Source organism: Melitaea cinxia, chromosome 8 (assembly GCF_905220565.1).
Source record: "Melitaea cinxia chromosome 8, ilMelCinx1.1, whole genome shotgun sequence".
In the NCBI taxonomy this organism is placed as follows: domain Eukaryota; kingdom Metazoa; phylum Arthropoda; class Insecta; order Lepidoptera; family Nymphalidae; genus Melitaea; species Melitaea cinxia.
In genome coordinates, this window is record NC_059401.1 from 15,093,842 (window position 1) to 15,118,476 (window position 24,635).

General features: G+C 30.6%; 1 protein-coding gene across 1 annotated transcript in view; it reads right to left on the reverse strand.

Moving 5' to 3' along the window:
* LOC123655897 (polypeptide N-acetylgalactosaminyltransferase 2) overlaps positions 1 to 19,741 on the reverse strand; it is a 94,999-nt gene extending 75,258 nt beyond the window's left edge. The window contains exon 1 of the mRNA XM_045591643.1: positions 19,649 to 19,741. Within this exon, the coding sequence (XP_045447599.1) occupies positions 19,649 to 19,741 (93 nt within the window). The remainder of the gene's footprint in view (positions 1 to 19,648) is intronic.
* Positions 19,742 to 24,635: the final 4,894 nt, after the last annotated feature.

Sequence of the window (24,635 nt, forward strand, 5' to 3'; positions counted from 1 at the left end):
GCCGTCATGTAATACATTAACATTGTCATACATTCATTCATCAATATCATACCACTGCACTGGTTTGAATATCATTAAAAATAAAATGAATATATGTACACAAGTAAAAATAACTCAGGTTTGAAACTTTATTAATTTTGAACGACTGTGATTTGAGTTCGTTGTTCTGTTTATGAAAAATCAAAAATTGAAAGGTTAGAAATACGGGAGAAGGGTTTTAGAAAATGTCAAGTATCAAATTACACACATATTTATGTCACATGTATTTTGACATTAGTTATAATATGTTCTCTCTTTCAAACGAGATGGATATCGAAATACACAGATGGTGTATTTAAGACGTTGATTCTTATAATGAGAATTTTTTTAATGATATTTATATTGAGAAACTGTGGTTGTTAATAAGTATAAATTAATTATTGAATACTAGCGACCCGCTCACCACCAGATGAAATATCAAACTACTATTCAATATGAATTAGTATGTAGTATGTTATATTTTTAAATTATAAATTTATCTATCACCTTATTTTTTTGTGTTATTTTTCTTCTTCTTAATAAATACTTCTTGCACTGTTTGCTTCGCTATATAAAGCACTTACTCATGACCATGGATTGACTGGAAGAAATCTCTTTTAGAGATATGTCCACCTTTGCCATAAACCTTATTATTATTTTACGTTTCTAAACGTTTTTTTTTTGAGTACAATATATACACCAAGTAAATATACTTTACATACTACATTTAGTAATTGTAAAATATAAAATTATTAACAAACGTTATGTGTCTTTTTATCTTTAAATTTCTTCGATCTTGTTTATAAACCTAAAGTAAAAATGAAAAAATGAAAACTAAATTGTCGTCCTAAAAATATACAACAAGCAAACAAACAGTCTACCTTTTTAAGTTTATATTGATTTAAAATGACATTCAGCGATCAATGCAGTGCAGATAAAAATGAGTAAACATTGTCATTACCTACAGTTTATTACGATAGTAATTGCTATTAAACATAGACTGCAACTGGCACATCAACACATGTTTTGATATTTTTAACATATGATATGTAAAAAATGTTCCGTCTGTTATGTATATCTGCTACGTATAACAAGATCGAACACATTTCGAACAGAGTGCGTCTTTGTATTTAGAACTGATATTTTTATGTTATTTAGGGCTTGTTGGGTTAAGTTTTACTTAATCATGTTTTTGCTATAAAGTCGATTTGTAATACATACAAACACACACACACACACACACACACACACACACACTCATACAAATACAAAAGAGTTTTCTAAATTCTTTCAATCACCCAGATGTAATAATAAATATGTTTTATTGGTTGGTAAAATTTTAATTTTTTTTAATTATTTTTGAAATTACATGAAATATATATTGCCCTGAAAAACGTAAAATTATGAAAATTGAAATGGTAATTTTTAATCATTTTAGTGCTTAGCCCAAACATTCAATAATAAAAAAAACAAGGGTTTAAGTATTACGGGACAAAACTCGATACCCATTCGATTGCCTCATTGTGTTAACACAGCCTAAGTTAGTATTACGATATCGAGAACAAGTTAATATTCCATTGTCAATGTGAGCAGCTAAGACAATGAGACAATTTTCATTATTGAACACATTGTTCTTACATTTACTGATATTATTCACATTTTTTCCTGTGTTCGGAAACGTTTGTTCTGAGGCAATTATTACTTTCAATGGAAGTCATTCGAGTAAAATTGCACAGTATTAACTATTACTTAGTGATCGGTTTGGACAATTACTCTTTATTACAATACAAATTAATTAATAATGTTACGTGTCATGAGTTATAGTTTATAGCTTTGATAAACATTTAAAGTTAGACTAGATTGGCGTAGCCAATAATCTAACAAACTCTAGTTAAACAATATGAAAAGTTTAATTAAAAATATTTTACACTGCGAATAAGGTTTTCGTGGGCGCTTGTTTTCGTTTCGAGGTAAAATTACCTATACAACCTCTTTGAAGTGTGTATTATTTTTCGTAAAATTCTTTTTTTAAACAATATGTTTCTAATACAGATAATGTTCTGGTTCTAATTTTAACTAATATAAATTTTGAAGTAATTTAAATAAATTCATCCATTCATAAATACATCATCGCACATCTTTCTTACTATTTGATACTTATTTGTTTATTTATTCATTACCATAGATATATGAGCGGAGAAATATAGATTAGTTATGTAAAGATCAATTACAAATCAGCCTTGGAAAACTCATCAAGATCTCATTTCATAATTTTATTATGCGCTAATTTACACAATAGCGTATAGTTAATTGAATCTTTTATTATCTCTTCTGGAAATTTCTCAATGCGATTTCACGCTATCTATTTTGCACACTTTTCCTTTTAATTTCAATAAAGGTAAACAGTTATAGCCATAATTGGTAAGATAAGGCACTGGATAACTTTTTATAAATTTATCGTGGTATCATCTAACTATGATTGAACTACATAGCGGCGCCCTGCGGTTTTTCACATGTTAATTTGTGGAAAAATAGCTTTCCCGAGTAAATGGGCTATTCAACATAAATTTTATTTCAATTTGAACCTGTAGTTCCTGAATTTAGCGCGCTTAAACAAACAAACGCGCGCTTTAACTGAGGTAGGGCACAGCAGGAATTTCCTGCTCAAAATCTGGAGCAGCCCGACTGGGGTAGTACCTCGACATTACAGAAGATCACAGCAAAATAATACTGTTATCAAGCAGTGTTGTGTTCCTGTTGGTGAGTAAGGTGACCAGAGCTCCTGGGGGGTTGGGGATTGGGTCGGCAACGCGCTTGCGACGCCTCTGGTGTTGCAGGCGTCTATAAGCTACGGTAATCGCTTACCATCAGGTGAGCCGTACGCTTGTTTGCCGACCTAGTGACATAAAAAAAAAAAAAAAAAAAAAAAAAAAAACAAACAAATAAACAAACGAACTTTTCATATTTATAATATTAATTTTTATTATACTAATACATAAACTGTTGTATTGCCTAACTATAATTCAATTGAAACAGCCTAGAAGCGTCCCACAGCTGGGCAAGGGCCTCTATCTTATTGAAAAGCTTGATCCTTATTTTAATTTTATCGAAGTTTGCCATACTGACGTTATATCCTCATCAAGAATGTGTCATACAAGTAATCACAGTAACAACCGGGATTAAATGTTACATGTTCTAAAATGCAAGAGGAGGAAACCCGCTCAGCTAAAATCATGATTTAAAACAGTGAAGAACGAAAGAGCCAATATGAAAAAAAGTGGAACAAAATGAACAACAAATATTTGTGCAAACATAAAAATTTGTCCCGACCGTTAAACCCCGACCAAGAGCTAAAATGACCGACGTTGTTAACGAAGCTATCCTCATCAATACACCAGGCTGTCATAAAAAGAAAGTAAGAACGATCACTTAATTTTTAACGACTGCCAATCATTCACGATTCTAATAAGATTGAGTCGACCTGAGGTTACGCAATTAGATTTGCTATGGTTATATATTTCGGTCAGTCAATTGCTCCTACCTTCCGTTTTAATTTCTAAAATGTAATAACGGAAGTTTAAAAAACAGAAATTAAAAAAAAAAACTTATATAAATGTAAGTGTTTTGGGTGTTTTTTTTTTTATTTTCCTTAAAAAGTTACTTTTTGAAGTTGCGTTTTAATACATCAATTGCCAGGATCGTCAGATGACAAGCAACAACATCGCTTGACAAAATATGTTATTCATAGCAAGATAATCATGATTAGATGCATTCAAATAAATAAGATAATAATTGTATTTGCTGGCAAAAAAAAAACGACTTTAATTACATCGACAAGTCACATTACGTAGGTAGATGCAAAAATAGTCAAATAAATACGCATTATAAAGATTACTCAAAAGTTGTAATCAGATCTCGAAGAAATTTAAATGTGACCATATGATAAACATCAGCTTTATTTTCGATTAAATATCATCAAAATCGGTACACCCAGTAAAAAGTTATGCGGAATTTCGAGAGTTTCCCTCAATTTCTCTGGGATCCCTTCATCAGATCCTGATTTCCTTATCATGGGGAACACCGGGAATATTTTCTTTCTAACAAAAAAAGAATTATCAAAATGGGTTTATAAACGACGAAGTTATCCCCGCAAATACATAATAAATATACGGTCGAAGGAAGTAACCTCCACCTTTTTTGAAGTCGGTTAAAAAAACCTTCAACGATAATAATTCATGGTATAAACAGGAATTGAGGATGTAAAAAAATATATTAGATTTAATCTGTTGCCTCTCCTTTAGCAACTATGTTAGGTATTTTGTGCGCTGCAGCTATTTTTTTTTTCATAAATTTGAAGCTTTTTTTTAGATTGAAGGTACTTGAGGTACTTGCTTTTATAAATAACTTATAATATACCATATAGCAAGTTGATTCTATATATCTATAATAAAGAATAACTAGCTGGGCATCATGGGTTCGGACGCGTTAATTTGTGGGAAAAAACTAGCGTTAAGCCTTCCTCAGTAAATAGGTTATTCCCCTGAGTTTAGCGCGTTTAAACAACTTAAGTCTGTAATTCATTGATGTTAGTGCATAGTGTCATAGGTTAGTGATAATTTAAAACCAGTTTACCTACTTGCTACTTATGTACCAGCCTTATAAAAATATGCTATGGTAAAAATGATAGATTGTATATGCAACGATACAACCTTCAATGTTTTAGTGTTATTAATAGTACTATTTATGAACGCGTGCAATGTTACGTGTGTACTCGCGCGTACTTCCTTTTTTAAACTTTTTGAATTGAATTTTTTTTTCTAGCATTTTTTTTTCAAAGGAATGAACACGTAGTGCCTACTCGAAAATATATAGATCGTTATTTTTTTTAATACAATAATTACAAATATTTTCATAAACTGGTAAATCAAAATGTAAATTAAACATAATTAATTGGAAGAACAAATACACATATTATACACAGGATTGATAAAACCGAAGTAAAAATAAGAATAGTCTAGAATAATATATTTTGTTATTAATAATCTCTTTTTACTTGATTGTTTGGAAAAGATTGCTTAAAGCAATAACTGTACCTTTGCATGTTGTCAGTATATTATATATTTTATATCTATTTTTTTTTGTACGGCACGGCATTTTTTAAATATGAGAATGTGTTTTACTTCGTCGTCCGCAACAAAGTAATAAATAAATAAAAATAAAATCTATTAGAACTGTTCTCCTACACAGAAATATAAAATGTATACAGTTAAATGTTCACTTGTATCCTGTAAACAACGGTAAATTTATCGCTGACTTTCCCTTAACTCAAGTTTACCATATAATTGATAGAGTAAGATAGAGTTAGTGGGATCGTAACCGGAGGTCGCTTTCACGCAACATCGACTAGTTAATTGCATCGAAGTGGCCATTCAAGTTAATTATGTAGGAGAAAATTATTTATAATGTACATAATTAAATATCAAGGATAAACGCATTGCTTTGTTTTATTATACCTTTATATTCTGTAGCATAGTGATAACAAGAGTTAGTTGCAATACTTAAACAGAACTTCTGAGATGGAAAATAAAATATTGTAATCTAAAATATATTTTTTTACACTACTAGGTCGGCAAACAAGCGTACGGCTCACCTGAAGGTAAGCGATTACCGTAGACTACAGACGCAATACTACAAGCATGCAAGCGCGTTGCAGACCCTATCCCTAATACCCCAGGAACTCTGGGCAAACTCACCACAGAAATACAACACTGCTTCAGAGCAGTATTATTTAGCTGTGATCTTCTGGAAGATCGAGGGACTTCCCCGTTCGGGCTGCTCCAGATTTTAAAGCAGGAAATTTCCTGCTGTGCCCTACCTCAGTTATGATGTGTAAGCTATTTAATGGTTATCATTTAGTAAATAAACGACCTACGTGTGATACATTTAAATAAACATTATATATATGCGTTCATGATAATGTTCAAAGAATAGACTAACGGCCAGTTTTTTCAGCCTATTTTCTTGCTAGAGATAAAATTTTGACGTAAGCTCCATACAAAATTGCCTCAAAAATCCTTTGCTATGCAAAACCGAAGACAGAGATACAAAACGGACGTCACTTGCCCTCACCCTTTTTTACGTGGGGAAAATCCATCACGGATAGCCTCCAATGCGGGGGCGCCAGAGGGTTATGTCAGATTCCTACTGACTAAAAAACTACCACGTGTGAGCAGTCGTCCGCCTGACTTGCATGTCACCTACCCTAACAAAACAAAACATTCAAACACGTTATATGATGTTTTAAAGTCTATAAACTTCTTTAAAAAATGTATTAACCATTGGTAATATATTTTAAAGGTAAATTAATAGGATATTCCTTTGGTAAAAACGATTAAGCGGTAACTAAAACAGTCGGTCACGAAACAAAATGAAAATCACATACACAACTAGACCACGTTAAGAGGATGTCTATATTTAGAAATATATTATCTATAGGGAAAACAGTTGCACTTGTGGAAATATGACGAGCAAGTCTCAACAATGCTGACCTTAGTGAGAACGAGTGTTTTAGTTTGTCAGCTTTTCAACTTTGATTTTCAAGAGTTTTGCAGAGCTTGTGATAATTACATTTTGATCAACTATTTTAAAAGTACAAAGAGATAATTCTGATTTAATAAATTTGCATTCAATGTCTATTTAAGACCCATAGCTGAAGAGGTCTTAACTATAAAATATGTTTTTTTATACAACTGGGTTACTCTAGCTTATAGATGCCTGCAACAGTAGCACTGCAAGCCCATTGCCGACCTTACCCCCAATCCCCCTAAGAGCTTTGGTCACCTTATTCAATACTGTTCCTCTGGTGAGAGCAACGCTACTTAGCTGTGCCCTTCTGTAAGGTTGAAGTACTTTCCCAGTCGGGCTCTAGTTTTTAGCAGGATATTTCCGGCTGTGGCGATTTTAATAACGATTCAGAAAAACAAAAGTGTGTCTTTGTTTTTATGCATTATAAAAAAACAAAACAGTACATTTCAGTAAATTCGGCTACTCGATCGCTAAGCGTTACATTTCAAACCCACGCAAATTTCCTATTTCCGTAAATAATAGTATGGCCATTGTGTATGCTTGTTATTTAATTGCGTTTCTTTTTATATTTCGGAATACAGTTATATTTTCTTGAGTTATAAAATTAAAATGTACATATATTACGAATGTTTTAAATATTTCTGACTTATCTCATTTCACTATACGGTAATGTTTTTTAGTAGCACAATTTTTTTTTGTCAATTAAGTTCTTCTATGTAGCTATCAACAAACTTTAATGAATTGCCTCTTAATAATTGTGTTAAAAAGTTTGTTTGTCATGGATTGATTAATGTAATTAAATCGTTTATCCCTTTTACGTTACGTTTAAGTTTACATAATGAAAGATCTGTTAGTTGTGTAAGTCTTGATGCGCTCTGTTTGTTAATGAAGTAATAACGCTGTTTCGGTAAATGAGATGTTCCCTTTGATTTAGCAAATAATTTATTAACTGTTGAAAGTAGGTTTAAATTGGTTATACGAATTTGAAACGGTAAAATTTATATTATTTGGTGGTATTAATTGTGAGAAATTGTGACATTTTTTTGTTTGATGACGCAAAATTTGAAATTGCCAGTTCGATTTTTAAATTTCTGTAATGACAGTCTTTATTATTATTTATAGTTTTGTGTATATATATATTTTAATAGTAAAAGCGTTGACTGGTTTTTTTTCGTTTAATTTTTTTTTAATTTACTTTAAATCGTTTTGTCTGCCAGTTTCCCAATTCCTATTCTACTTCTTAGTACTCATGTATGTAGAACTAATATTGTCATTACTTGTATTCATATAAAAATAAATTTAAGAATAATATCTAATATTAAATCAACCATAATTGAGAATAATACAGACACGTAATAAACAAAGGCAAAAGTAAATTATTCATTAGGATTCCTCGTGAAGACGTGAGAAAATTGCGTCATGTACCCGAGATGCGTTTAAGAGAAATCCTCAAAGATCCTTTATTAAGCCTCGATCTTCGACGTGAATACAAATTATTATATAACTTAGACATAGCTTTACTTATAGACTCACTAACTATTTATTACTGAGCATATCGAAAGAGAACATAATTTTCCATAACATTTATTTACTTGTAAAATATATTATACGAGTATGTACCTACCTACTAGGAAGAACAGATGGAAAATCATCAACAAAATTATTTCAAGTTTCTTAAACATTAAAATAAGCCTTATACAATTGATCACAAATCTTACAAAGTTAGCTTTACTCTGGTGCTTAACTCTTACACACCAAAAGTAAGGAAGAATCATCTTATTTAAATGTCGACTCGACAAAACTCGCAATTTTACCTTCGCGAAGCACTTTTTTGCAGATTTAATATTTTTTTATTTTATTTTTGATTTAAGTTTAAAAATTACCAGAAGGTAATACTTACAACCTTATTTGTTACTGGCTATTATATGCAAAAAAAAAATACAATTTTTTATTCCAATTAACTGTGCTATAAATAACAACTTAACGCATTTATACTTTTAGTTATAGCTATAGCGTATAAGTTCTAAAAACAATTACAATTTCATTCGCTAATAAAAAATTATTGCATTTTAATTGGATTTAGAAACAAAGTATTCATTGCTTACGTTTAAGTACTTGCTGAATCGATTTTATAACAAAAATTGTATCTATATAGACTTTTTATATCACTTCAATGGTTTTCTTGGTAAAGTAATTTTTAAATAGTTATTGGTGTGTAATTTCGATTTTGGGGCGAATAGAAACGGTCGTTGACACGACGTTTTTAACAATGACAAAATGGCGATCGAACAAAAAAGCTAAATTTTAATTCATTCACGATATTTCTAAAAGTAGATTCGCAATCGAATACTTTCATTACCTTTTAGTTATCACAACGGTATCGTAATTTTTTACTTGAATATCTTTCGTTCCTGTCCGAAAAGATGAGCAATGGTAGATGGTTTTCGATTTCGACTACTGCACACACGTTTGCGAACACACAGATACACATGTGCGCACTTATGTAATAAGTATATGAAAATAATAAGTAATTTTTTACTATAATATACTCTGTATACATAGATATAATATTGTTATGTACACTTTTCAGATTAATTTAATTTCAATACTTTATTACATATTAATTAAAGAGACAGAGGTAAGAGACAGAGAAGATAAATAATTGTACCAATAAAAAAGTGGTACCTACTCTATAACCAGCCATTTTGTTACATTTATTACCATTAAACTAAAGATTACTTTGACCGTATAATACAACCATATATGTACACGGATTTGGAGAAATAAAACCAGTTAAAAGTACAAGGCTATTGCTTTCAAATTTGTTTCCTGGTTTACACATTCTCAAAATTATATACTAACATATTGACCCTTATGTTTTGAGTGATAGAGGTCGTCGGAAAGTACTTTGGATCCCGTTCGTGGTTTGAATATAAGTTGATGTTAAAACTTTCACGGTCGTGCTAAGAATATCTTTATAATCCAATGATTATCTATATTCCGCGTTTCACAACTTGTGTTGTCAATTGTAACAGATCTAGAGTTCTGTATCACTTACTTGTTCATAATGTATCTAAATCTAAATCATTTCTTAGTTATTCGAGTGTTAATGTCGAGAGTTTATTGTATAAGTTAGGTTATTAATTATTGTAATTGGCAAAATCGAAAATAAATGTTTTGTTAAGGACTAGGTGTGCTTTGCAGTATCACCCGTGTGCCTTTAACATGGGAATATCTGGACAGGAAAATAAACTTCAAAATTTGTAATTTTAGTAGACAGCTTATTTTGATCTACGTAAAAATGTCCTTAACAAATCTTTTTGACGTGACAACGTCTTATAAATCGATGAACGCCGGCTGCATGCACGAAAAAGGATAACCCCTTGTAGCGTTACGCTCATTATACGCTTGCGCCGTATCTATCTCTCTTACACTTGATTAGGCCAATCATGGGTCCGAGGAGATGTTTTGTTATGACGTTGTCACGTTAAGCTATCGTCCGTAGACCAACTTTACAGACAACTATTTTTTTTTCTCCTTAGTATACATATGAAATTTTTCTGTTATAATATAAAATCGATATAATTAATTTAGATTTTTGCTTTTTCCTTTTTGACCACGTAAAAAGGAAAAGTCATTGGTATACGAAAAAGTCGCAGTAGTTAGCTGCTGCACTAGCGAACGTTGGTTCAAGTCCGATCATGATAAATATTTATTACTGGTCATGACACACATGCTTATAATTGTGTTGAATGTGTAATGACATCTAAGAAACAGAATAAGATTGTATTGAAATTATTGAATGTAACATGTTTATTTATTTATTTATTAAACGTATCATGTATTTTTATTTCAGCAAATTTTTAAATATAAAACGCACGTTGTCATCATCATTACATAGTATAAAACAAAGTCGCTTCCCGCTGTCTGTATGCTTAGATCTTTAAAACTACGCAACGGATTTTGATGCGGTTTTCTTATGTAAATAGAGTGATTCCAGAGGAAGGTTTATATGTATAACGCATAGTCGAGGAACACTGATAGATTTAGAGGTTTCTAATTTGATGTCGTAAATAAATACATTTTTTGCGCATATATTATATTATTATATTTATTTTATATTTTATATTTAGTATCAGCATTGCACAAGTGCGAAGCCGAGGCGGGTCGCAACTCGCAAGTTACATATATAGGAATATAATTTCCTGTGATTACTTCAATATTTTATGACGTACAAAACAAACTAAATATAAATAATTATTCACTCTTCCGTGCGTAAACGATCCGGGAGCGGTAGAAACGATCGTGACTTCCTTTTAGAAATTGTTGCATTTATTACGCTTATGTTATAAAAATAATGATTATTTGTTTATTTATTTTTTTATTTTTTACTGCACAAAAGATTACCATTTTTTTTTTAAGTTAAGTATAAAAAATAGCGAAAGATTCGTTTGACGATTCGACTAAATTATTATATTGTTATCTATTGTGTCAATTTATGAGAGAATATCTATATCGTTAAAATACGAAGATAAGGTATATTTATTAGTTCAATTAATGTATTAATACAGACATAATTTAACCACAGACTTTAACAATAAACTAAAGAGTATATATGTGCGTGTATGTCAAATACATAGTAGTGTGTCTTATGTTTGTTTTTCATTGATTGGTTAGTTTAATTAATTAAATTAATAATTCATTGATTTAATCTATGTATTTTTTATGCATAATTATAAAAAAAAATAGCATTCTGTACTCCTCTATATATTCTATGAGTGTGCGAAATTTCATACCCCTTCGTCCGCGACATTTTTGTAAAACGGGGTACACAATTTTTATTTCACGTAATATAATATACAGATATCAATGCTACATAATCATAATTCAAGTTAGCTGTATTAGTTACGAACAACATATGAAAACTTTTTCGTAAAAAAAAGCAAAATCAATAAGAAAATTAATGAACATACAAAAAAGAAAATTAAAGGTAGGTAAAACAACTAAATTAAGATTGCCACAAGGGATTAAAAAAGGTAAAACACTTTTCTTGTTTGTTTACATTTTTTTTGCCTTTTTGTAACGGGTCAGTGACCTATTCTTTATACCAGGGATCGCATTACATTTATACTTAATTTTAAAGTTAAGTTTAGCAGTTGAACCGTAAAAAGTCTTCAAATAAACATACGTACATTCGATGTTATATTATTAGTTCAAATAGTTACCATATTGTTTTTGAATATTTTAATTATTATTACAAATATATAATATATGTATATGCTTGTAATAATATATATAGTTGTAATAATTAATATTAATTTTAAAAATTTAGAATAAAAAAATGTATATTAAAAATAATAAACACATTGAAAATAAAACTTAGCAAAAAGAAGTCAATTTAAGCATTTAACAAAAAAGGTCCATCATTGAACTAGCTTAGAACTTATGCCAGCCTGGTACCTTCGTAACAAAAAAAATGTGAATGTCAAACGTTAGTGAACATCTAAATTAGAAATATCCAAAGGAATTATTAACTTGTTTCGATCCGAAACAAACCCTTCGGCTATTTATATCCCTAACTTATGAATTACACCCTAAACAAACACCCTTATCGATCCAGTCCTGTAACGAAACACCCAAAACATTTTTCGTCCCTTTTCCACATATATGTTATAGTACTTCGAAACTGTATCTGTTTCACTTTTTCGTTCGTAAAGTCTGAAGCGAATTAACGTATAGGGCGATTAGGGAAAATAAAATGACAATAGAAAATGTATTGGTATGGAGCCTAATAGAGAATAATTAAAACAACATTTCAGGAGAATTACGTTGTCTCAATCTGATAACACTGACCTTTTCATCAGTAAATAAATATTACGTAGATAGTTATTATTAATCCGAATGTACTGTATATTTGTTTTAATCACAAAGCTCACTTAAATAATTATAACTCTCTGTTATTATTTAATTTGTTAAATGAAGGGTATAGTTATGATATAACAATTGATAGGCTTTCCCTAATCCCGTAACGAATGATAAGGGAATGCTAATTATATCTTTTAGTGACTAATTTTTATCTATTTTTTTACAAAATATCGTTTATCTTTTAGTTAATTCATCTTGTAATTCAAGAACAAACAGCTTTATTACCGGACACATGTTTAATGGAACGCTGCTGTGCTTGATAAGATAAACTTTGTAAACACTCATTATCTGCATTATACATAGATTAAATATTTTACAGAAGTACATTTTAAAATACTTATTCTGTAGAACCATAATATATTTATATGGATTATTAATGAGAAGGCTACTTAGGTTTACGAAGATATAAAATTGAGAATACTTGTAATGTAAAGTAGAAAAGTTTTTCTGTTACTTATTTTGCAGGAAAAGTCAATTTAGATTCTAAGCGGTAATTTAGTAAAACTTCTTAGAAATTGAATTATTTTAAATATACTTAATTTACGTGTAGATATTTAATTAAAATTTCCAAGTATTTTGTTCTTACCCACTCTAACACTCTCCTTTTTTAAATAATAATTATAAAAAAGTGTTTTCATTCGTTTATTAAACAGATAATGTTGTAGACATTTTTCTTAGTTTCAAAAAAATAAATAAATATTAATACTAATATTTTTTTATAGTTTAACATTCATGTTACTTTACTCTACATTCTACCGTCTATGTTAGTGTCGCGAGTTCAGTGAACAATTATGTCATACATATTTTAAACCCCACCAAAGAATTTGACCCACTTTTAGTAGAAGACGTGTGTTCTATACATTTTGTACTGAAAATACATGTAATATACCCTATTACATGTGTGTAAGTGGGCGTATTATATAAACATAAAAATGACCATTTGTTTCCCTTTTGGCAAACCATTATCCGGCATATTTCTTCTATTGCAGTATTTGAAACAAACTTTATCCAGATTTGCTTAGTAGCAGCAGTAGTAGTTAAACTCATAATATATTTATAACAATATTATGTATATTCACAAAAATATCGATTGTTTTTATAAACATAGTAATAATAATCGCCATATAGACACAAGAAGGAATGACAAAATTGTAACTCCCAAGATTCCGACTGCGAAAATTAAATGTCTTTTTGGGTAACGGTATTCGCATTTATTATAAAATCCCTGAAATTGTTTCGAATAGTTGGAGAATAAATTTAAACTTTGTATTAAAAAGGAAATTAAAAGCTAAATCTTACAGCATTACATAAATTATATTACTCAATTTGTATAAAACACAGTTTTTTTTTTAAAGTACATACGTAGTATCTTGCCGGTCCTTTTCTGCAGAATTCAAATACCGAACCAGTGATAGCGAAAGTTTAAAAAAAAAATGTAATATGACAATTCGAAAGCTATTTTTGGTTTTGATTTTGATTTCGATAAGTAACGTACTTTCATCTAAACTTACGCATTTTTAATAGTAGGTAGATTTTTTTTCAAACTTAAGAACAATCTTAAATAATAGCAATTGGGTAATATAACAAATAATTAAGGTAAAGAATGAGATTAGGATACTTAAATATTTCCAGTTGACTGAATCACTGTACGAAATAAATTTGAATATCGAATGAGTTCGATCGTGAAAATTTAAATTAGAACCGAATTGGCACATTATAATTAAAAAAAAAAAGTTTTCTAATATGAACAAAGAAAGAGAAGAAAAAAATTTTAATATTTATTTTATTAATTGTACGATTTAATGCGATACTCTGGTGTGTTTAGTTCTGTCAATAAATAATAAAAAAATAATAAATGTATGTATTGATGACTTAGCTATTAATTGCAGTCTCATTTATTATTTTTGTATCAAATTTACATTCTGATTTTGAATTCATCGATGAGTTTTCGAATGTAATTAATTTGATAATTTTATTTTGAAGTTATTTCAATTTAAAGGTCACCGCTAATATTACGGTCCGGTCACAAGTACAATCTGGATGTTCTATATCTTCTTTCACGTCTTAACAATTCGATTCGTTTTGCCGTGAGGCTTTTAGCGGTGTCAATTTGATAACCAATATTTCGCTAATTTCATTTAGGTTAAAGAAAGTCTTAATAATACTGCTAGTGGGCATAAAGTTTTAAAAGTTTCGATTTTGTTAAAAAAAGAAGATTCAAAAAGTGAATGTATATATTACGTGGTCGTTTAGCGTCAGTCTGTCAAGTGATAAGCGATAACAAGCGGAATATTGTGTTTAAAAATGAAAGTAACATGTAACAGCGCCAGTACATATATCTGGTGCCGTATGAAGAGTGGCAAGGAATCAAGGATGTAATATAACCGGATTTTTGTTAAAATTTGTCGTTTAATACATATATTGACACGTGACAACTATTTAAAAAGAAAAAATGCAGATTGATTTTTAATTTTGACACTCTTTAATTTTCCAGTTTAAAAAGTTTTTTTGAAGAGAATTTTATTCCAAGAATGATACATCTTGTTACTATGCAGAGCTGTATTTTACAGGTATCGGAACGGATAATGACCGCTCAGTGATAGAGCGATAATAGCTTTGCACATTGTGCAGAAAGAATACACAGAAAATATGTAGCTATGCTGTACCTATATCACTAAAATGTCGAAACGAAGTTGAAGGTCAGCGTTCAATAACAGACTAACAACACAACACAGATGAACAGAACCTGCACACTCTAACCAGATTATTATAAACCAAAATAAATATTTATGTAAATATGAAATACAACCAGTTAGTTAATCATTGTCTAGCTGTAGACGACCGTGATCATAAGTCAACCACTGGATTAATTAGCATTTAATTATTTGGTTGAATTGTAAGGGCTAGTCGTCCTAATGAAGGTTTGTTTTAATCACTCTGTGACTGAGTGTTAAAACCGTCTTTTAGCATAATGTTGTAATATTTATATGTGTCATCTGTAAGTGAAAACTGTCACCTGCATGCATTGTCTGACTTTAAAAAAAAACTGGGGTATATTGATTTAATAGACTTAAAAAATGAAGTTATCGGTTCAATTCGCCAATATTTTTTTTTTATTATTATATAATTAGTTTAACATACAAGCGTACGGTTCACTTGATGGTAAGCGATTACCGTAGCTTATAGATAGATGTTTGTAACACCAGAAGCATCGCAAGCGCGTTGCCCACCCTATTTCCAATTCCCCCCAGGAGCTCTGATCACCTTATTCACCAACAGAAACACAACACTGCTTGAAAGCAGTATTATTTAGCTGTCTAATAGTTTGTAAGGTCGAGGTACCCCAGTTGATCTGCTTCATATTTTGAGGAAGAAATATCCCGCTGTACCCTCAGCGACTTTTATTTGTTTTATATCTATTGATGATTTTTTTTTAATAGTCGAAAGTTGGTACTGGATGTGTGGTTTTATTTACATTTGACTAGGATTTGACGCGGAATTTAGAGCTGTCTCTACTAATGCGTATTTATTCGATGGTTTTTCACCTACCTTTTGGCTCATTACTTGAAGAGGCAAATCGAAAACGGTTATTTTTTGTTTGCGAGGCAATACGATTATGGTAATCTGTATAAGCTTACCAATATTTTATATGACTATTCACTTGTCAAAAAAGAGATTAAATTATAATATCTAATATTATAGTTATATTTAAGTAATGTGTTTGTTAAAAATGAAAAGAGTTTAAATAGGAAAACTTTTCCATTTTCAGCCGATTACGTTGAAGTCTTAGTGCTAATTGGAGGCTTAGGTTTTTTAACTCTATTTATGTCTTTGTTTTTTCATTTCTTGTCAGTAAAAGTCGCTTAATTAATAATCGCGGAATCATAAAAGTTTGTTGTGGTGAGACGAGTAATATTAGGAATATTTAAACGTTAATTTAAATCGCAGATTTTGGTTAACATAGTAACGCAATTTTAGTTAATGAAAATCAATAATACCTAACACGGTTCTATCAAATGAGACACGGGTTTATTAAATATATTGGTTAATCAAAACAACTAAATTTAAGAATTTTCATAATTCCGCTCATTTCCTACTCATTATCATAAAAAATAAAACACGATTTGCGTATAAAAATTATTAGAACAAGGATAATCACAATGATATTTAAAAATGTTTAGAACAAGGAATACAATTAAAATGTAAATTTTTGCCATAATTTTTTTTTGCATCAATTCTCGCATAACGAGTCTTCATAATTCCGGTCAATATATATAATAGGTTTTAATTATAAAATAAACTTGTGGCAAATTAAAGAGTTACAATAATTTTAAATAGGAATACATTTAAAAATGCAGAAGGAATTATAAACGTTTGTAACAGGTTCCATAATGATCATTGCTGACCGTCATATCGGATTTCTGATGATGTCATACGATTTGACACTGGGGACAAGAGTAAATGGCAAACAACCATTAAGTTTAATGATAAAATTAAGTAGACGGAAAAAATCGGCCTATTGTAGTTACATATAGTCAAAATTCTGATTATAATCGTCATACGTAAGTAGCGTTTGCTTAATTATAATTAGTTATATGTCCGTCTCTATCAATTTAGAATATTCACATAATTTATTAAAACACTTTAAAATACTTTTTTTATTTTATTTTTATAGCATTGTCTAAAATTAATTTTGTATGCACGCTGTTTTTTTAAATTGTAAATATTTACTGTAATGCAGGAAATAAAAGGCTTTTTTTATTTTTATTTTATTTATTTTTATACGTCCGTCTCTATGAAAACAGTGGTGTTAAGAACGTGACTCTACATATGTTACTTTCGATAACAGAAATTTACCAATGTGTGTTTGTAACTTTGTAAACCACAATTATGAAGGTTTACGTTAGAATGTCATTACTAGCTAAAATATATGACAAAGCATGAGACGAAAGTACACATTGATTTTCCAATGTAGCAACTATAATATAATATAAATATTTGATACAATGTTAATGAAAACAGTTGTTTTAGTACATGGAAATAAGTGACTGTAAAAAACTTACAGTAGTTACTAATCCTGTTTCACAACAGCTTAAAAGCATTTTTTATTTTATTTTGAGGTGTACATGATATATTAAAGTGTATTTTTTTCCATTAATGGTCACAGATTCGAGCCTTTTTAGATAATTGTTTCTGGCCGAGGCGTTTGTTCTTGTTGATCTCCGTAAGGTTGAATTCGCGTTACGGATTTGTTAAGCTAAAATCCGACAGCTTATTACAACAGACATATTAACACTAATCAGAACTTGAATTAACACTTAATTTTATTTATCTGTCACACATTGCCTTTTTTACAACTCAATTTTAATTGTACTAAATATGCTTACTTTCTCTGTACTTATGTACAAGTATTATTAATGAAGAATTATATTTTTGAAATAAAATTTCTTTACGTACCGCTTGATTTAGGAAGTGAGGTGGTGAATGCGTGATGAGACCGTTACGAAAAGTGTGATCGGGCGAGGCGAACGGAAGTTGAGAGGGAGATATAAGTTAGACGGAGCTAAAGAAGTTTTACTTCAGTCGTGTGGTTTAAAGCACACTCGTTTTTTTTTTAATAATCTTTATTTTATTTTGAACTCTAGGGCCAATTAGCTAGGCTAATTAACAGAGAAAAATTGCCAGCGTCGGATTACGTCCTAGTTTTTCTAGGTGCTCTGAGGACTGATGATATGAAGTTTGATCTTTTTTAATAATAATGAATCCCGAAAATGTATGCACGAGCATAACGTTTCAACGACTACACCTAATAGGATAATATTTTTTTTTTGTGTCGTTTAATTTAATACGTCCTATATTGGTCGATTGTCGCGTAAAAACTTCTGAATGGATTTCTAATGAAACTTGTTTCTGATTTGAATTACATACCAGGATACCTTTTATCTCAAAATTCAGTAGTTTTTTTTGGATGAGAGGAAGAACGTCAAAATGTCAAATGAATAAAGTCAGAGATTATTTGACATCTATATATGTATGTAGATAAATGAATGTTTGTCTGTATGTCCTTTATAGATTCGTCTGGCAATATTGAAAGCAATTATCCCTAAAGAAGAAGAACTACAATCTAAACTATGCATTTGATTATGTCATGGCTTTCAGCAAAGTGTTGTGCATAAGCCCACAAAGGTTTCTGAGTTGGTACGACCAAAAAAATAAATAAAAATAAAGCGTAGCAAACGCGTGCAGGGTGCAGCTAGTAACATATATATTCCAAAAAATGTATTAAACCCAAATTCTCGAGACTTACTACACATTTAATAAAAATTCTACTTGTAATACTTACATTAATTTGCTTCTCATTCACTATATTAGTATAATTACAATACACATAATTAATTTACACCCTAATTAACGCTTAATTTAAATTAATATTTCAAGAATACCTTAATTGCTATTTATGTTACTCCAGTAACGAAGTTCCGTTTTTTGATACAAGAGTAAGTAAAAAACAAGTTATTTAAATTTTTCGATAAAAGATCGACCAGGTATTTTTTAGTTTTTTACTCAATTAAGTTTGTTTTACTTTTATTGATATAAAGTGTCTGAATGCTTTAAAACAATTAAGTATATTTTTTGTAATGAATTTGATTATTGATGTATTAATTTCATCGCATAATCCTTCACCTAATCAAATAAAGGCTATGGTTTGATGAACTTTTATACACAATTCTGTTGAGATATCTTAAAAGCAAAATTACCAAAGTTTTTTTTATTATACCAATATATTTACATATAGCTTGTTAGGTACTTATTCTGATAAAAAAGTTTACCGCTGTTTATTGTTAAGTTATTTTCAGTATTTATTGCAGACATTGTAAATTTAAGGAATGTTTTATTTGTTATAAAATAATATTACTAATTATTAAATTATTTCTTACGCGTTTGAAATAGTTGATAAACTTTTTCAATTAAAGAAGGCGTAAAATGATATAAAAAAAATTCAAGACTCGTTTCAAGATAAACGTAACTTGAAAAAATATTATATCACGAAAATCACATTAAATACTGCAGTTTCGATCATGCGCACTGCAAACAACAGCTGATCCCATAAACAACCAACCTTAGTCTGTGCCGAATCAGGCTGCATGAAGTAAAACAGGACGAAAATCCAGGCTGTGCCCAGAAAAAACAGAATCTTCACGTTACGCCTCATTTTAGCACAAATACGCACGCTATTTTAATACACACTTTTTTTTATAGAAGTAGCGTTATTTTTTTTTACGCGGGTTTTCGTTTTAAGCAGCGCGCGGCCGCGCTGTCGGCAGCGCCGTGCGTACTGGAGCGCTTGTCGGTCAGATTACGACTGTCAGCCTTTGCCGGTCATGCGCATATCGTTCCACAGAAATAGAACGAGCTTGCACAGTAGTGATAATGTGTTACATTGTTTTTTTTTTTGTCTTTAATAAAGCTGTCGTAGATAGTGAAAGTTCTACTTGCAAATTATTCGATATTACTTTTTTATGTTTAGTTTTTTTTTTTCAGATGTTGTATATCTGTAAAGATGTATTTGTTATCCGTGATTATTTATGTTGGTAAATTTTCAAAATAATGTCTTTTTATTAATAAATAAATAAATAATTAATTAAATAAATAATAAGTATAAGCTTCTTAATATGTGTAATAACGATATTTTATCAGTGTTTTTGTTTTGATTAGGATCACAGATGTTTATAAAATAAAGCTACTACTATCTACGCTACATTACACTTATTGCTTGATAACCTTTAACGAAGTTTTGTGGTTTAATATAATTTTATAATTGTTTGCTTTAATTATTATTACCTAATTATACATTAGTCATTACTATAATGATTCATTAAGGAAACTGTGTGTATTTTATTTTACCTATATGTATTTTCACATTTTTTTTAAAGTACCTAATTACTTTGAGTTAAATTGAGTTAAAATAATTGTGTTTGCTCGCTAACGTAAAAAAACTGACTTAAATAAAATGTTCACATACACATACATGTTACATATGTTAACATGTATATTTTTTAACCGTTTTCAAAAAAGGAGGAGGTTCTCAATTCGATTGTATTTTTTTTTATGTATGTTACTTCAGAACTTTTGACTGGGTAGACCGATTTCGATGATATTTTTATATCAAACGGTGTAGCGTGTCATGTAGTCCCGATCTAACCAGTACTTTTCGAGCTATATCTGATAAGTAATAATGTGACTTACTACTTTTTCGTCGACATATGTTGTATTATACCGCATAACTTTTCACTGAGTATACCGATTTTGATGATTCTTATTATAATCGAAAGTAGATACTTGTCTTGTAGTCTCATTTAATCCCACCAAAAACATTTTCATGTAAAATGTTGCCAAGACGAGATCATATGGCTGGCACTGTCAAAAAGTTATCAGATCTCATGTAGAGCCAAGCTTCTAACTCTACACGCCCTAACTCAACAAGCCCTAACTTCACAAACTCTACACCTTAGTCAAAATATGTGGCTTAGCTCTACATGAGATCTGATAACTTTTTGACAGTGCGAGCCATATGATCTCGTGTTGGCAACATTTTACATGAAAATGTTTTTGGTGGGATTTCACTTCTTTTTGTAAGTTGCTTATGACAATATTATAATTGCATTTTACCTCCGACACATTTTATACCATAAATATCATCCAATCTTTACCATTTTCGGTTTAAGCACGCTGTTTTTGATTTTATGTTGAACTGATATGCAAACAGTGACCTCCGCCAAAACTTAAATACCAAAATTACAAAATGTAAATTTTCGACATAAAATAATAACCGATTTTTATTTTTTATGTATTTTATTATTATTATTTATAACAAGGAGTAACAAGGAGTCCCTATATCAATTTTCAGACCTCTAGCATCAAAATTTGCGGAAGTCTCATACAAACTTCCATCCCCTAGTTTAAGGGGTTGGGGGGTAAAAGTTCCAAGTAATAGAATTTTTTTTGTTTATGTACTAATACTTGCTTACGTACCAAATTTCAGCTTTCTTAGACTTCAGGAAGTACTCTAAGAATTTTGATGATCATCAGTGAGTGACGAAATCGGGGTTTTTTAGATATCAATAAAATCTAAAGTTTTTTTTTTTTTATTTTTATTTTTTTTTTTTTTAAATATATAGACTAGCGCTTGACTGCGATCTCACCTGAAGGCAAGTGCAGATGCAGCCTAAGGTGGTGCGCGCTTGCCTAGAAGATGCCTATTCACTCTTGATTTAAAGATACCCAAGTTATAGTTCGTTGGAAAAACGGAAGCCGGAAGGGCATTCCAAATTTTTGCGGTGCGTATTAGGAACGAGGAAGCAAATCGTTTAGTGCGAGATCGTGGGATTTCAACCACATAGCGGTGCAGATTCATGCGATGCCTTGCGGTTCGGTGGTAGAAAGGTGATGGTGGAACCAAATTGTATAGTTCTAAAAAGTAAAGTATAAGAGCTATGCAATTGAAACTTTATATGTTTAATAAGTCCACTAATGACATCATATCCTGAAAATTTTGTTTATCTAGTATAATCCAAAGCCAAGTTATGAGGGTTCAAAAAAGCGACGAAGCGCTTCGAGAAAAGATAGGTAGTGCTTTTCGTTTTTTTTTTTTGGATCGTCTTGGCACTACCGTGCCCCCAGATTCTAATTGAGATCTGATGACTACTTTTTGAGTATTCTTTGATACCGCGTATTTACTTGACTATTTTTACGTGTACGTACGTTGTATTACTTGTCGATGTAATTGAACTCGTGTTTTTTTTGTCGATTGCAAGTAATATAAATATTAATATAAAATAATATATAATTATTATATAATATACTTTTTTACTTTTTAGTAACCCGTGAATATCAAATCACTTGAAATTCAACAAATTCCTACAATTTAATAAACAAATTATTTATACAAAAAAAAACGCGATAAATAAACGAAACGTATCTTGGCAACAGTGGACAAAGAACTTGCCAAAAAAACCCGGACTTTTGTTATTGTCTTCAATATTGACAAAACTTTACGCGAGTGTTAATAACACTTTTTTTTTATTTTGACACCTCGGGTTTGACTTCTTTGTGTTTTTTGTCGTTTTTGTTTTACAAATATACACCAAGAAGATAATGTTTGTTCTATGTGTATATGTTACACTAATCGTGACTTCACCCGTGTTTATTTTAATATCACGATAGTCAGTCAATCAGTTAGTCAATTTAGCCTATAGCAGTCAACATCTGGACATAGGTCTCCCCAAGTTCGCGCCAGATATCCTGGTTTTCCGCAATCCTTACCTAGCCTACAACGGCAATCTTAAGTAGATCGTCGGTCTAGTGGTAATACTGCTTTTGCCAACACGCGGTCTCCACTCCAGGACAATATAGAAATATTTGTACAAACACAAATATCCGGCCCGCTCAGAGACACACATTAATACAAAATCTGCTTTTTCAGTCAGTCAAAGTTGTTTCAAAATTAAAGCCGTCACATATATATTTTGAATAATTAATTTACAAAAACATAAGCAATACTATTTTTTTTAGTTGCGGATGCTATAAAATGATATATAACTTAAGTGGAGTAATTGTGAGGTTTTTTTTGTAAAAAGGGAGAAAAACATCTTGGTTGGCGGTGCGGTGCGGTGCGGTGCGGTGCGGTGCGGTGCGGTGCGGTGCGGTGCGGTGCGGTGCGGTGCGGTGCGGTGCGGTGCGGTGCGGTGCGGTGCGGTGCGGTGCGGTGCGGTGCGGTGCGGTGCGGTGCGGTGCGGTGCGGTGCGGTGCGCGCTATGCGAATAGAACTGTGTTATTACCATGAGTCATTGTTGATAACTGTGACATCAGTCATGGAAGCCCATAATATGACAAGTATATATATTTAAGATAATTGCTTTTGGTTTTACAGGCATCTAGGTAATCACTTGTCATAAGGTACGGTACGCTTGTTTGCCAACCTAGTTTAATAAAAAAAAAAAAAAATGGTATAAGCGACAAAGGCATATAAAGAAGCTATTGGTGAAGCGATTTTTTTATAGGATATTCGGTTCAGCTTGCGTAAAACTTTAATTTATTATTTATTTACGCACGCTGATAATGTGTACCGACGTATATATTATAAATGTACCATTTATAATATCACACAATCAAACGAGATTAAGAGAAAAGTTTCTGTATATATTTTAATATGTATACCTACATATATATTGTGAAGAATTTATAATAAATGTCTATATATATACTCATCGAGAACAACGCTTGTAAACTTACTAAATAACTTTCACAGTTTTCATTAGTACCTACTCTAACCGACAAAAATTAAAAAAAAAAACTACATATTCACATATCTTGTTTGTTGAAGAAGGTTATGATGATATATAATTTTCAAGTCACTATGTCTACGTACTTCCGTATTTTTGAAGAATTCGTATTTTACTTACCTATTGCCCCATTCCCTTATAAAAGGTCTACTAGCGAAACGATCCGGTTTTGGTGGTTGGTGGTTGGTGGGGGTTGAATACAATGACCTTAGACTTTAGATCAAAGAAAAATCATTATGTGCATGAAATGCTTAGTGTAACTAAGGTATTTAATTAATTAAAAAAAATTAAACTTATTATTAAAACAATCAATTATTATAAATCGCTGTCTTGTAAAGAGTTCTGACTACTTAATAGCAGTATCATACGGCACTAATCTTCTATAAGGCTGAGCCGGTTGAGATATTTACCCAGTCGGGCTCGGGCAACTGTAGATTTTCGGTAAGTTTTTTACTGTGACTTCCCTCTATAGATATATACTTTCTGAGTATATCGTAGACAGACAGACGCAGCAGTGGTCTTTGTAGTATAATATGTTGTGACAATGTGAAGAGTAACCAATAGAGCTGCCAAACTTTTAAAATAAACATCCTTAAATCGATGAATCAAGTACCTTAGAGACCAAATCATAGAAGTCTCTAAATGTCCCACTGTGCTTTATTTACCAAGGAATAGTTGGTGAAAATAACTACCAGAATATAAACAATGTTGAGAATCACGTATTATTTTTTAATTTTTAAAATAAACCTTGTGAATATCAATATA